At 42.0% G+C, this 15920-nt stretch overlaps 1 protein-coding gene across 7 annotated transcripts in view; it reads left to right on the top strand.

Annotated features, from left to right (window-relative positions):
• dysf (dysferlin, limb girdle muscular dystrophy 2B (autosomal recessive)) overlaps nucleotides 1-15920 on the top strand; it is a 104936-nt gene that overhangs the window by 77660 nt on the left and 11356 nt on the right. For all 7 annotated transcript variants that reach the window (XM_085395038.1, XM_085395048.1, XM_085395058.1 and 4 more), the window contains 9 exons: nucleotides 1393-1521; nucleotides 1771-1926; nucleotides 2107-2198; nucleotides 4589-4759; nucleotides 5391-5533; nucleotides 9358-9497; nucleotides 9622-9710; nucleotides 9819-9914; nucleotides 9996-10137. In XM_085395038.1, coding sequence (XP_085251164.1) covers nucleotides 1393-1521; nucleotides 1771-1926; nucleotides 2107-2198; nucleotides 4589-4759; nucleotides 5391-5533; nucleotides 9358-9497; nucleotides 9622-9710; nucleotides 9819-9914; nucleotides 9996-10137 — 1158 coding nt within the window. The remainder of the gene's footprint in view (nucleotides 1-1392; nucleotides 1522-1770; nucleotides 1927-2106; nucleotides 2199-4588; nucleotides 4760-5390; nucleotides 5534-9357; nucleotides 9498-9621; nucleotides 9711-9818; nucleotides 9915-9995; nucleotides 10138-15920) is intronic.

Below are 15920 nucleotides of genomic sequence, written 5' to 3'. Positions count from 1 at the left end.
AAAGCATCTCATTGCTTTCACAACCTTTCTCCTCCCTCTTTCAATTCATTTTGAAAAAGTGCTTGCAAGACCACTGTCTTAGTTTCTGCATAACTTGAAAAAAATATGTGCAAGAAAGAAACAACAGCCTTTTGTTTAACAACAATCTTCCAATAATGAGATTTGGGAGTGCACATGTTCCCCCAGCAACAGGTTGTTATCACAGGGTCACTGGCTGGTTTGTTGGACTGCGTAAGTGGAGACTTTAGCAAGCATTTCACCAGCAAATCCCATTAACATCCAACAGCCACTCGCTGAAGAAAGTCAATGAATTTGACTGAGTTAGTGAAGTAGAAAATCATCACTAATGAAAACAAATTAATCTAGTCATGCTTTGGACCCATTGAATTCTCACACATGTGTATCTAATTTGAAAAAAAACTTGATAAACTTGATAATGTCTTAAAAACTGAACATGAATTAGATGTAAACACCACTGTTATTCTTATATATTGATGAGCTCTTTAGCTTTGCATGATTCACAGCTTAAAATAAGCCTTGTGTATCTTTTACTGGACCTCAATTCATCCATGTTTGGCTTCTCCCTATTTTGACCAACTTTATTGTGATTGGCTGTCCCTCATAAAAGGCTTGAACATCAGGTGGTCTCCTCTGTGGACACTTTGCGTTGCATGCATCTGCATGCATCCGAGGCAGTGGACTTCAGTGAAGTATAACAGGAATGATTACTCAGCCGTGGTGCCTCCAGCTGCCTGTGTCCTTGTCTGCAACAGAGTATAATTGAGGCCTTGGGGATATCCCCTCTCTATGACATCATGCAGATCCAAGACTTGGAAAACCTCAGTCTGAAGGCTGAGCTTTTGGCTCACAGGGATTACTTTTACATACTCTGAATTCATTATTTGAAATTTTAAACATGTTGATTGCGACAGATCCAAAAAGCATTTTCTTTCTCATTCTCTGCGTTTACATTCACAGCCCCTCTTCTTCTTTCTCTTTGTCTGCTCACCAATTTTCATTGGCTCTGATGTTTTCATGTTCACTACTCTAAATAGTAAGCATATGATGTGTCCTCCTTCCATACCCCAAGCGTCTCTTCCTTTTATTCCTTTCTGAGTCTTCTGTAATTTAAAATATGTCTTTCATTCTGTCATCTCCACATCTTGTTGCGCTGTGGACTTTCATCCATCTCTGCCCCTCTTTTACACTCTCTTAAATGTCTTTTTTTTTCTTTTTTTTCTCCTACCTCCTTATTCTGCTTTTCCTCTTTCTCTTTTTTTTTTTTTTTTGCCCCAAACGTATCTATTACTTTGTAATGTGTGAGTCAGCTATTAAAATAGACCTGTTTTAGGGCTAAATAAACTCCTATCCCGCTCTGCTCTTCCTCCTCAGGTGTATGACCGGGAGCTGGAGAAGATCGAGGATTTTAAAGGACTTTCTGATTTCTGCCAAACATTCAAACTGTACAGAGGAAAGACTCAAGATGAAGGAGAAGATCCCTCAGTGGTGGGAGAGTTCAAGGTAAATGCAAAGTTTAAAAGTTGTTCGGTCGAGTCTCACTATTTGCCATTTTCTTCTAGTCGCCACATTGCAAGTTGTTGCAGCCTGATGTGAAGTTACGTATCACATATCACATGCTAAATTGTGCCTAGAGCTTATCTCGATTCATTCATCTTTGTCGGTACTTATTAATTTAAAAGCTTCCTTTACACCACTTCACATCTACTTCTTTAATTCACAATCCCTCCACCCCTCTCCCTTATGAACCAGGGCATGTTTAAGATCTACCCCCTGCCAGATGACCCCGGTGCCCCTGTTCCCCCAAGGCAGTTCAGAAAGCTGCCTCCCAATGGCATCGAGGAGTGCTTGGTCCGAGTCTACATCATCCAGGCTCATGGACTCCAGCCCAAAGACCCCAATGGGAAGGTATAAGGGGAGAAAGGGAGAGAAATGTAGAAGAGGATGGCTAGAAAATGTAACCAGAATTAGGTACTCATGGTTAGGATACTCATTAAGGTCAAGGAAAAGATTTGTACCAAGGAGGGTATAAGTGATACCAAGAAAATAGAAGATGACATGAGTTAACAGAAAGCTTGTTGTTCTCAGTGTGACCCGTATGTGAAGATCACGCTGGGGAAGAAGTCAGTCAACGACCATGAAAACTACATCCCCTGTACACTGGACCCAGTCTTTGGAAAGTACGTACACTAATGCCTCTTTGGTCTGTCCCTCTTTCCCCCCTTTCTGTCTATCTGTGCCTAAAACCAAAAGTCTGGACTTCCCCGATCTTGCTGACTCGGAGGCGATCCACAGACTTTCAGAGTCTCTGGTCTAGAGGCAGGCTTCCTTAAACTTCACTCCTCTATCCTCTGTTATTCCATGCAAACCAGCACACCCTGGCACATATTTCATACCACTTGACATTTTCAGTGCCATAAACCGCAATGGTTCACAGGGAACTGAATACCTACCCATGGGTTCCTGTTAATTGATGAATTGTTTTATATTGAATGTCTTAATATCAATAAAATGTTAAAAAACAAAATACAGAACAGGAAAATATACCATGAGAAACTATTTATTACACAATTTACACAGGGGTAGGATGAAGTGTACACATGTTGCACTGTTGTCACGTATCATGTATAAAGGTCCCAATCTGTCCCCAAGTTAAAAGGATGTGGATTCAGTCTGTATCTAACTGTGCCACAAATCTTTGTGTATGTGTAGAGGGATGAAGGTTGTATGTCCCGGCTGATTCCTAGTTTGGACAAAAATAATAATAATTGAGGTTGCAGTACAAAAACTAACTTTTAAATGTTATTCTTTAACTAAACTGAAGTTTAAATTTTGCATTTGTTTATATTCAGCACTCTGGGACTGATTATGCTCATTTCCACATCCTCATGTTTATTCTTGAGCTCTACTAGAGTCGCTTTGCAAACTTCAAATATTTGTTAATCTTATATTAGGACTTGTTCCTCTGTCTGTTTACCTCTAGCTGTTTTACTGCCCTTCCTTTTAAGGCCACCTCCTTGTTAAGCTAACTTCCCTGTGATTGGATGTCCTTTACAAACAGAAGGTTTGGGTGGGGCTATTGTGCTCACAGACAGAGCAGTTTCCCTCTAATGACTACATCCACTCTGACACCATACAGAGCCTAAGAGCAGACAAAAACTGCCTGAAACCTGAGCATTGTGCTCACAGGGATTACTTATACATATACAGAATGTATTATTTGAACCTTTGCTCATTTGCCATGTTTAATATCAACTTCAACCATCATATACATAAGCATAATTAAAAGTTATTTGAAAAAAAGTAATCAATTGGTGGTCGATAAAGCAAATAGACTTTTTTGGAGACTAATAAAACCAGCTGAGTATGAGACGTCATCAGCAGGTGGCCTCTTTGCTTAGTTGGTAATCCAGCTCTGGTGATTACTGCATAAATTTAGCATGAAGCAGTGTTATAGAGAACTTTTGTATAATTTTATTAAAGCTTCTCTCTATCTTTTTTAGAGCTAATAAAATATAATGACTTTAAAAGAAGCTGACAAAATGAAACTAAAGAGGGTACAATAATAAAACATGGATTCTTAAAATAATTAAAAGACAATCCATTGTAAAATGTTCATAAAACAAAAAAATCTTGATTAAAAAAACCCAACTAACTATCCTCTAACTATTCTATTCCACTTATCCTTATTCAGCTTCACAGTGGGCAGGAGCCTATCCCACCTACAATAGGGCGAGAGGCGGGGTACACACTGGTCAGGTCGCCAGTCTGACCCAGTTCTAACACAGACCCACAACCATTCAAACCTATGGGAAATGTAGAATAACCATTTAACCTAACCCCACTAAGTGCATGTCTTTGGACTGTGAGAGTACCCAGAGAAACCAGACAGACACAGGGACAGCTCTGCAAACTCATGTCTTACATGATGATGATGAGGATGATGAGGATCCAGTCTAAATACATGACTCAGAATTATTTCCATAAGCACACATACTGAATTCACTCTGTCACTCTTTCGTATGCTTGTTACTCTATTTTGTGTCCTTCGCCCTTATGTGTGTTTTCTTGCCAGTAGGGGTCACTACACACAAACCAATCAGAGCACCAGACCACAGTAGAGCAGAAACTTGGTGCACATCAGAGCTCCGACTGCTGGCTGTAAACTGCTCTCAGTCAGTGTGACAAGTCAGTGCACACCAGCGTTCTGCTAAAATGTCTTTCCATAGACTCATGAAGACGGCAACAGGGGGATAGGCTTGACAAATGTCCTAGCAGACCAGCACACATTACTCATCACAGGAGTGAAACTTAAGAAGTTCCTTCAAGTGGACGTGCAGATTTATGCTCCTTTTCCAGGAGGTTTTATCTGACATTGCATGTTAGGACATAATTTTGGCCTTAAAAACCACAAAAATTGTATCTGCATTTCAATCACTTCTACATGCATTTAAAATGTGATCACAATTCCTGTCATTGATGTGGTCACACAAACGCGTGAGAGGCCACTGGAAAGCTCCTAATGCCTGAACCAAAGCTGAAAATCCTTTTCTGCTTTCCTTTTCTACAGGATGTTTGAGCTCACATGTTCTCTCCCACTGGAAAAGGACCTTCGCGTGATGCTGTACGACCACGACATGCTCACCAAAGACGAGAAGATCGGCGAGACGGTGATTGACCTGGAGAACCGCTTCCTGTCCAAATATGGAGCCATGTGTGGCCTGCCACAGTCATATCATGTGTGAGGAGACATTTTTTTCTGTTTATTAAGCTTAAACTGAATTTCAATTAAACTGATAAAATTAGACCCTGAACTGTTCCAGATGTCACCCAACAGAAATGGATGTGAGAACAAAACCTTTTTTTTGTGACAATGATTATAGACAGACGAGATCGCGGATACAAGCGGCGGAAATGAGCTTCCTCCGAAGGGTGGCTGGCCTTCCTTAGAGATAGGGTGAGAAGTTCGGCCATCCGGGAGGGGCTCAGAGTAGAGCAGCTGCTGCTCCACATCGAAAGGAGCCAGCTGAGGTGGTTCGGGCATCTGACCAGGATGCCCCCCGGGCGCCTCCTGGGTGAGGTGTTCCAGGCATGTCCCACCGGGAGGAGGCCCCGGGGCAGACCCAGGACACGCTGGAGAGATTATATCTCTCGGCTGGCCTGGGAACGCCTTGGTATTCCCCCGGACAAGCTGGAGGAGGTGGCTGGGGAGAGGGAGGTCTGGGCCTCTTTGCTTAGGCTGCTGCCCCCGCGACCCGGCCCCGGACAAAGCGGATGAAGATGGATGGATGGATGGATGGATGGATTATAGACAGATATAACAAAATAAATAAGACTTTATTTATATTATTTTTTTGTCTCTCACCTGTTAGATCTGGAGTAAACCAGTGGCGAGACCAGCTGACACCCACGCAGCTGCTATACAGATTCTGTGAGAGAAGAAATCTGCGGAAGCCAGTCTATGAAGACGAAGCAGTCCGCTTCAAAGGAGAACGATACATCGCTGCCGACCTCGGTGAGTGACCATTCCTCACAATTCAACTGAAGTATATAAACACGTGCAATAATAAATCTATACCGTTCGTTATATTGATACATTTACTGTATATAGATATGAAATACTTGAGCTGTACATTGATCAGGCATACAGTTTAGAGCACTGTCACTGAATCAGAGCATCTCCAAACCTCCCGCTATTATGGGATGTTGCCGGTCTGCAGTGGTCGGTTTCTATTAGAAGTGGTCCAAGGAAGGAACGGTGGTGGACCAGCAAAAGGGTCATGGTGGCCAATGCTCACTGATGCACATGGCAGCAAAGACCGGCCCGTGTGGTCTGATCCAACAGACGAGCTGCTGTAGCTCGAACTGCTAAAAATGTCGATGCTTGTTCTGATAGAAAGGTGTCAGAATACAGAGAGAGTCACAGTTTGCTGGGTTTGTGGCTACATAGCTGCAGGCCAGTGAGAGTGCTCATGCTGACTACTGTCCACCACCGAAAGCACCTACAGTGACCACAGAACAATGGAAGATGGTGGCCTAGTCTGATGAATCATGTTTTCCGGGTTTGCGCGTTGCTCACTTGGGGAACACCTGGCACCAGGATGCACACAAGCCCACCGAGATAATGTGATGCTCTGGGGAATGTTCTGCTGGCAAACCCTGGGTCCTACCATCCATGTGGATGGTGCTTTGGCACATAACACCTACTTAAGCCTTTTTGCAGATCCTATATTCACCTTGCACAGGGACTCTATTACCACCTCCAAACCCCTTTTCGCCATAGTCCATATTGTTGTTTTTGAGATCTTTTAGCTGACTTCACTTTGTCTAATATAAAAATTTGGTTGATGAAGTATTTAAGCTAAGCAATGAGGACTGGGGCAAATACTGCATAACACAAAGAAGAGCAGTAGTTTACAACCTTACAGCAGTCAGTGGGAGCAGAGGCAGAGCAGAAGACGTGAAGGTCTCACTTTCAGTTTCACTGTCAAATGATGGCTAAATGCCTAAATAAATAAACAAATCAGGGATGCCATCATGAAAAACATAAGAAATCTGATTTGAGAACAGTAAAACATTTTTAAATTGAGTAAAAGGACTCCACAGATCAGATATTAAATGGCGTTCTACCAGCTTTGGTGGACATGTCTCGGTCTTAGCAGCTGTTATGCTGTTTGTGTTTTGATTAGAGCGTCGCTCCGCCAAACACAAACACACTTTTCACACAGCTGATTAAGTTGCTTACCAAAAATACAAACCGCAGATTTGTACCGTCCACATATTCACGTATGCTCAGTGCCCCTTAAGTACATTTACAGCAAGTAAATCAGTCTGCACTGTATTCCCACTGCACCCATATCCCCCTCACTCTCTTCTTTTTCTTCCTTTATTTGTGCTTTTCTTCCTCCTTTCTATTCTCTGCTTTTCTTTCTTCATCTTTTCTGTTCTTCTTTCAGTTTGACCCCATGATTCTGCTCTTCACAGCATCCATCACGCCGTCTACATCACCCTCATTTTCCCTCTTGTTGTTTCTTGTTTTTCTCTTTCCTTTTACCTCCTTGTCACCGTCCTCTCCTCTTTTCTTTTCACTCACTCTCATCATTATCTCGAACTTTCTGGCACCTTAATTTCTTTCTCTGTCTCTGATGTTTTCCTTCTTACGTGTTCTTTTCCACCATCCCCTCTCCATATTTGTTGGGATTTACATTATTCTTGGGTTGATATTGTTCATTTTCGCTTTTGATTTCAAGCTCTATTCTAGTCTAGTTTGAAAGCACATGTTTCCACATGTGCAGAACAGTTTATAAAAATAAAATTAATCATCCATACAAGCTCTTTTTTTCTGCACGTAAGTGCTTTTTATCTGACATTCACACTTCAATGAATACAACCCAGGGTTCAGTATCTTTCCCAAGGCATGCAAACTGGAGCAGCCAAGAATCGAACCACCATCTTTCCAATTAGTAGATAACCTGAGGTACAGTCACCCCCAACAGGCACCAGCAGGTCAGGAGTGAAACCAGGAGCACGTTTGTAAGTAAGTAAAGTAAAATTTTATTTATATAGCACCTTTCTAGATAAAAAGATCACAAAGTGCTTCACACAGGGATGACGAAGTATAAAACAAAAACAGGCAAAAGTTAACAAAATGTAATTCTAAAAAGATGTGTTTTTAGTTGTTTTTTAAAAAAAGAACGACTGAGTCCACAGATCTTAAGCTCAGTGGGAGAGAGTTCCACAGTCTCGGGGCCACAGTGGCAAAAGCTCTGTCTCCCTTAGTAGTTTGTAGCTTTATCAGACATCCACAGGGTCAATCACAGCACGCTGTGATTAAGTCTCCCCCTCAGGGCTAACAGGGAAGTGTTCAGTAACATCCTGAGGTGTCTAAGGAAGAACTTACCTTAACAGTTACCTGAACTAACACTGTGAGTCAATGTGATCTCAACATTTGGTTTCTTGGAAAAAAAAAAAACTTTCTCAAATGAATCGCACCTTACATTTAATATCATCATCTTTCTTCTCGGTTTTGCCTTTCATCCTCCTCCCCTTCATTTGCTCCCCTTCTATCCTTTCGTACTTTCTCCTTGCTCTTCTACTTCTTTGCTTCCCCCGTTCAATTTTTCCAACATTTCACTCCTTCTACTCACTTTCTTTTGATGCTTTCTCACCCTCATCACCCCCTCCTTCCCTGCCCAATGCCTCAGTTTTACCCTCCTCCTCTGCCACTAAAGAAATGGAGGTGTAGAGAAGAAAAAGGAGGTGGGGGAGTGAAACTGCAGGACCACCTGAAGAGTGGAGTGATGAGATAAATATTCAAGATTCATTATCATCCCTGTGTGCACACAAAGCCGACCCACACATATGTTCCATGCAGGCTGCTACGGTGCGGGGGTCACGCTTGTCGTTTTTTTTTTTTTGTTTTTTTTTTTTGGGGGGGGGGGTGATTTATGGTACGTGTGTGTGTGCGTTCTTGTGTGGACGAGCCAACGTCAACATCATGGTCGTCTCTCGGTTGGTGAGGAGCGCTGCTGCAGCGTTTTCTTTCCACAGTTGCCGCGGTTACTGTGCGTCAGCTTGCTGTCCATCAAACGGGGCTGCTAATTGGCCAAAAGGCCACGATCCTCATCCTCCCCTCATGAGTTTGGCTTTTCTTCACTCTCTCCACCTCTTTGTCACATTCGTTTGTTTTTTCTTTCTTCTGTCTTGAGTTTCTGCTCTTCTTCCATCCTTTGTGCCTCTCTACTTTTTGCTCTCCATCCTCTTTTTTTCGGTTGTATTTTTCTTCCTTTTAGTTTTAATATGAATTGCTTCTCTTGTTCTCTTTTCTGTGGGTTTGTTGTCTCAGAAGTCAAATTAAATATCTCTTTTGGCTTTCCACTTCGTCTCATCCCTCCTCTGTGCTTTTGCCTAGTCTCGTCCTTCTGCTTTGCTCCTCTTTCATTTTCCTCTGCTCTCATCTTCACATCTCCCCTCCTCTCCTCTGCCTCCTCAGTCTTTCCTTCCTCTCCTCTTACAGCCGAGGTGACTCCAAGTTTACAGTCATAAACTTTTGACGTTAGCTTGATATTTTCATTTTGCTTGGAAGCCGTGAAGATTTTCCTCATTTGGTTGTGATGCAGAGAGAACAACCAATGCTTTAGAGTGTGTTAGTGTCTCACTAAGTGTGTATGTGCGTATGAATAATGAATTATTCCTAAGTGACCTGCTTGCTTCCCAGTTTGCCCAGTATTCTGGATTTCCATTCTCCACTCTTGAGTGGCCCGGCCCTGTACTTAAACCCTAATCTCTGCATGTGTGTGTGTGTGTGTGTGTGTCTCTGTGTGTGTGTCATGTTTTCAGAGGACAAAAATGTGTCCAAACGTCATCTTGGCCCAATTAAGGAGCGACTGTCCCTTCACATCTTGAGGAAACTGGGATTGGTACCCGAACATGTGGAAAGCAGACCACTCTACAGCCCGCTCCAACCTGACATAGAGCAGGTAGCACGCACACACACACTGCACTTGTGTGTGTGCTTAAGTTCTTCTCAGTTTTATCCTTTCCCGCTTTTTTTTTCCTGAGCATTTTCTTACCTTTTGTTTGCTTGTCGGTGCTCTCTGTCAGGGGCGTCTGATGATGTGGGTTGACCTCTTCCCCAAGTCTCTGGGACCACCTGGACCGCCGTTCAACATCACGCCACGAAAGGCCAAAAAGTAGGAACACAAACACACAAATATGTCAAGAAAGGCAAATCCATTTCCCGTTCTGATAACCAAAACAAGTCAGTCAGTATCTGAGGTAATTGAATCTTTTTTTTTCAGGTTCTTCCTGCGTTGCATCATCTGGAACACCAGTGATGTCATCCTGGATGATGTCAGCATCAGCGGGGAGAAGATGAGCGACATTTATGTCAAAGGGTAAGAGGAACAAATCATTTAACTTCAAAATAAAGCTAAATAAACTGGGTGAGGGTCACAATAACTGATTCTGTCTTTCAGCTGGCTCGACGGACATGAACACAACAAGCAGAAGACAGACGTCCACTACCGCTCTCTGGGAGGAGAGGGGAACTTCAACTACAGATTCCTGTTTCCCTTCAACTACTTACCAGCAGAGCAACTGTGCGTCGTCGACAAAAAGGTAACAACGAGCCCAAATACAGCGAAGGACCCTGTGTTTGGTTTAAATAAATTAGACCCACTGGGACATAAAATCCACTGTGGTGAGGCTGTGATTTCATGCCATCGTCATGATCTTTAAGACTAAATTTAGCAATCACTTGACAATAATTTATTATGCTGCATATGCTGTTTAGAAACCAACGAAGAGACGAGTGTTGAAAAGTTTGAAAGAAAGATGTTCTGGGAATACTTATACTGGGCTTTGAAAGTTGTGTTTGGACACTGATACAATTAGGCTACCAATCTACATTTTCCCATTCAGTAATTGGTGAGTAACTAATGCACTTTCTGTGAACTAACCTTTCAAGTAAATGTGAGGATTCCCATTTGGAAATGCCATCCATCCAGCTTGTTGTAACTTCGCCAGGGTATGATTTTAGCATCTGACCACCAAAGTAGAGGGAATGCAGGGACGAGCTACCCCTCAGTAGTTAAAGCACATGTACGTCATCACCTCTGTCACAGCGCACCACACAAGTAGATTAAAAACCACAGAGAAGTCAGAATACTAGGATACTTTAACTTAAAACCGAGAAAGTTCTGAGTGACCTGATGACATTTTTAAGAGTAGTGTTGTTGCTACTATGCTAACTAATCTATGCTTCAATAACATTTGAAATTAATACTATTCCTGAAAATCATCCTGGAGCACAGATATTCCTGACATACTTGACGTTTTGAACATAAAAACACAGGGATAATGAGGTTTTTATAGTTTGTTACAATAATGAAATATTCACAGGCATCAAGGGTTAGGGTTAAGGTGGGATGTACAGAAATGCAGAAATAATGTGCAAATTATTATAGAAAATGTATTCTATAGAGCAGCGGTCCTAAACCCCCGGCCACAGAGCGGTACCGGTCAATGAGTCGCTTGGTACAGTGCCGCACGATTTGAGACTTGAAATTTATGGTTTTCAGGGTTTTTATCGTTAACTCGGTTTCCCTGGGTCTTTTCCCGTGTTGTAGTTGTGAGTCTTATTTTGAAAGAACTATTTACATGTTACCATAGTGACCAGAGAGCATTAAGGGGCAGAGGATGTTACTCTCAATGTTGTTGGCACATTTCAGGAGGACGCTGCATTTTTTTGTGTTGGTCATATCATTTTATTTTGTTGTATTTATCCGCGACACCTTAAAGGCCGGTCGGTGAAAATATTGTCTGACATTAAACAGGTCCGTGGCACAAAAAAGGTTGTGGCTGCTATAGAACAACACATATTTGGAAGGAATGCCTGAGATGTATTGTAATCAGAGATGGGCAGTAACGTGTTACAAGTAATACATTACTGTAATCCGATTACTTTTTTCAAGTAACGAGTAAATTAAGGGATTACTATTGCAAAAAAGGTAATTCGATTATTGTTACTTTCCCGTAAGCACTCTGCGTTACTGCGTTACTAAAACCATGATTTTTTTTTTTTTGCAAGAATGTCTCATGACAATGACGTAAGCGAGTGCGACGTTCGTGACAACAGCATGGAAGTACTAACCTTACTTTGAGTTTGATTCCATAAAAAGTGACAAAAACATTCGTGTCCGTTGTGCGTGGGAAGAAAACTTTACAGCGAAAAAAACCCCTAAACTTCTACGACGTAATGGGAAATTCACAGAGAAACTCGCAGATTCTTCCACTGACCGCTGCGGCACACCTGCACCAGGGTAAACCTCCGCCTACCCCACTCCTGCTTTACAGGTGAAAATAGAGCAACAGGACCGCTAGTCTTTGACTTTATTTATTTTCTGCTGTGTTTTACTTGCATTTATTTGAAAGAGTGAGTGTAAACACAAAAAAACATATTTTATTTTATTTTATGTGCTGGAATGTGCAGAAAATTAATAAATGTTAAACAAATTTCTTCCAGTCAGAGAATGGTGCATATAATTTAATTTTTGCTTGATGTATAAAGTTAAAAGATTAAAACTGATAAAACAAGTTTTAAAAAGAGACTTTTGCATTTAATTACATTTTGTATGGATTATGCAGAAAAAGTAGAATTGGGCTGAAAGATCTATCACTTTTTCACCTATTCAGGTTGTAAATCATGTTTTTAAAAAGTAACTAAGTAACTAAGTAATTAATTACTTTTGAAAATAAGTAATCAGTAAAGTAATGGGATTACTTTTTTGGTGAAGTAATCAGTAATTAGTTACTGATTACTTTTTTGAAGTAACTTGACCAACACTGGTTGTAATATACCTTACTTTGTCATAAAGTGATGCAGAAAATTTACAAAATGATTCATAAAAGTTTTCAAATATGCAGAAAATTTGTCTGACCTGAAAATATCCTGATGAAGAAACCCCCACCTCCTTACCCCCATACTCCAGCCTATGTATTGATAACATTCAGTTCCTGCAAACAGACGCACACTGTAAACTTGTTCAGTTATAATGAAAAAAAACCTCGCTACAAGCCCCTTGCTCAGTCCAAGAAACAGCCTCAAATTTAGTTTAATCTTATCACCAGTTAGTTTCTATGAGCTGGAGACATGTGGCAAAACCATCACACCCAAACATGAGCCAGTGCACAAAGTTCGGTCAGGGGGAATTTCCGAGGCGAGGTCGTCCCTCCAGAGTCCGCTAACGAATCTACTGTGGCCTTCAGTTAACAAAAATAATGATGTGACAATTTAACAAGAAAGAGTTGTGAGTAAAATGTTGTTGAATCTTTGAGACTCAACAATAACACTGAGTGAAGAGCTAAAATAACATCACTCCCGAAAACTGGAATAACAACCCGGCTGTCATTTGCTTTTCTTGGCATGAGCCAGAGGCTCTTTAGCCGCTCGCGGCCGACATGTTTTACGACGGCATTCTCTCACTTGCAGCAGCATCTTCAATCAGCGAGCGGCTGAACAGACGAGAGGGAGTTTTAAATGAAAAACTCCGCTGGGCGGAGAGAGCCTCAGCTCGAAAACAGAGCTGCGGCCAGAAACGGAGTTTATGAAGCCAGAAACCTCAGCGGTTGGTGATATAATCACTGAGTCACAGGAACAAATCAGCGGCGCTATCAACACTCTGCAGTCTTGCTGTGTGATGGTCGGATGGGGTGTGTGGAAGGAAAAGTCACACTTGTTGTCTTTTCCAGCTTGATTAGTTCAACCATGTCACCATGACGTCTGTTTTTCTGACTTCAGCCTTAAAATTCAGCCTTCAATTGTAATGTCGATCTATCATTCAGTTTAATGATTAAAATATTTAAATATACCTTTCGCGTTCCCTCACAGCGCAGTGTGATATCTGAAGTGTTCTCATTGTGTCTGACCAGAACTCCAACCCACTCAGATTGACTTGCACATAAACCAAAGGACTGAAAGTCAAGTAGCGATGGAGTTGTCAATGTACAATTCAGTGTGGTAACTGGGAATGTGATTTTTTAGGCAAATTAATTAAAAAAACAAAAACCGATTAGTCATTTTGGGGAGATTTCCCTGAATTTTAACACTTTGGATCGCCGAAACCTTTGGTGCCTCACCGATCATTTGCATAATGGGAGGACAGCGGATGAAATGTAGCCTCTTGATGCTCAATAATCCAGGTAAAGAAATCTGAAAGATTTGATTCAGTTTGTCTGAACACCACACTTTCAGCAGGAGAAACATTTCCTCACTCATCCATTTGGATGTTCCAATAATATAATTTTGCTGAGTTGATATCTGTTAATAAAATAATGAACAACTAGAGAAACTAGAGACACAGGCATTATTAAGCACCACAGGCCCATTAACATCACTAACAGAGGTCATTAAAATATTTTCCTAGCAGCAGATCAAGTATATTAGTAAGACAGCATTGCTCGCCAGTGAAAGCAAACAAATTTATCCAAACTGGAATATTCTCCATTTTTCTTCACAATCAGTGGCGTTACCTTGGCCTCCAGTAAGGCTGTGAAGGATGTTGGGATTGTTAACCAGGATATGTCTTTCAATGTCGGCAACAAATATGTGCATTTGTGCAACATCTCTAAAATTAGAAACTTATTGACTCAGAGTGATGCTGAAAAACTAGTTCATTCAGGTTAAAATACTGAAAAACCATCAGCTGATCCAAAATCCTGAAGTGAGAGTACTGACAGGGAGCAGAAAGAGAAAGCACATTGACTCTTTTTGATTGGCTCCACTGGAGACTCTTGAGCTACACCCTGTAGGCACACCAGCAGTTTGAGAATATTACCGCCCTTTGAAGCACGACTGACCAATAACATTGCTCCAGTGCTTTTGTTACAGGTGTTTCAAATTCTTTAATTAACTATGATTTTGAAATTGATTTCCCGTGCGTGCCTTGTTTGCACAGATTTTCCATATCAAACTCTTTGACAGTGTTTAAGACATTTACACACCTGTCAAATTTTGCCACTGTAAGTATACTTGTTTTGTTACTGAAACGTGACAATGCCCAAAGAACAAAGGCACACTAGCTGAATTTATTTATGCTGTATGTAGTTCAGCTCCATCATCAACTCAGGACGATGAGTCAAGGAAGTTGGAAAGAAGACAAAACGAATTTCTGCACTTAGCACTCTGGCAACAAAATGACAAGCTGATGGCTGCTGATTGCTGCTGCTAGATACTGCAGCAGTTTGACACACACACCCACACCCACACACACACATATAGACGTCCCACCCTGACTTGTGACATCTGTGAAGTGATAACTTGGATGTATGTAGTTTGTGGATGAAGTGAGCCAAGGAGCTTACAAAGCTTTAGGAGCGACACACGCACACACAGAGGGTGTAGTGTGTTTACTGTAACAGGATGGCGACTACCTAACCCTGGCACATGTATGTACAGACAGAGTAGAGCTGTGGAGACCTGGCTTCTGTGGTCTTGTTCCGCTAACAGTAAATAAAGGTCTGTTGTTCTATTCAACTAACTGGCCTCCGAGTTGTCCCTCCAGATGCTAAGAAAAATTACAGTGGAACCCCGACTTACAAATACCCCATTTAACGAAAAATTCAAGTTACGAAGGCACTGAATGGCAATATTTCTGCCCGTGTTACGGCAAAATGCTCGCGTAACGAAATCCGCTGGCTCTGATTGGCTAAGCCTACAATGCCCACAATGCCTTCCGAATCATGTGACAACCCCTTGGCTTTCGTAATTGCGCTTCGCTGTTCCACTTGAACGACGTATTGTTGTTCTAGTTAGCAATTAGCCTATAGCCTATCGTTCAGCATCACCTCACTCAAAAGGCGCGATCGGTGCTTCAACTTGTGGGGCGATCGTGGCTCAAGAGTTCGGAGTTCAGCTTGTAATCGGAAGGTTGCTGGTTCGAGTCCCGACTTGGACAGTCTTGGTCGTTTTGTCCTTGGGCAAGAGACTTAACCCGTTGCCTACTGGTGGTGGTTAGAGGGCCCGGTGGCGCCAGTGTCCGGCAGCCTCGCCTCTGTCAGTGCGTCCCAGGGTGGCTGTGGCTACAATGTAGCTTGCCATCACCAGTGTGTGAATGTGTGGATGACTGGATATGTAAAGCGCTTTGGGGTCCTTTGGGACTAGTAAAGCGCGATATAAATACAGACCATTTACCATTTGCGAAAATTTTCGACTTACGAAAGACCCTCGGGAACATTTCGTAAGTCGGGGTTCCGCTGTATGTATCACACAACCACTTGGTGAATGGTTGTTGGAGGTTTCCTCTCTGTCGCTAGGAGAATATGCCAGCTAGCGACAGCTACATCCAAAAAGAGGCGAGGAAGTATACAGTGTCGCACACAGAAAACATATGTGTAATTTCTTC

Source organism: Rhamphochromis longiceps, linkage group LG3 (assembly GCF_057381845.1).
Source record: "Rhamphochromis longiceps isolate RC_006_pf linkage group LG3, R_longiceps_female_GT1.1, whole genome shotgun sequence".
Lineage (NCBI taxonomy): Eukaryota > Metazoa > Chordata > Actinopteri > Cichliformes > Cichlidae > Rhamphochromis > Rhamphochromis longiceps.
This window is presented reverse-complemented; position numbering and strand designations above follow the sequence as displayed.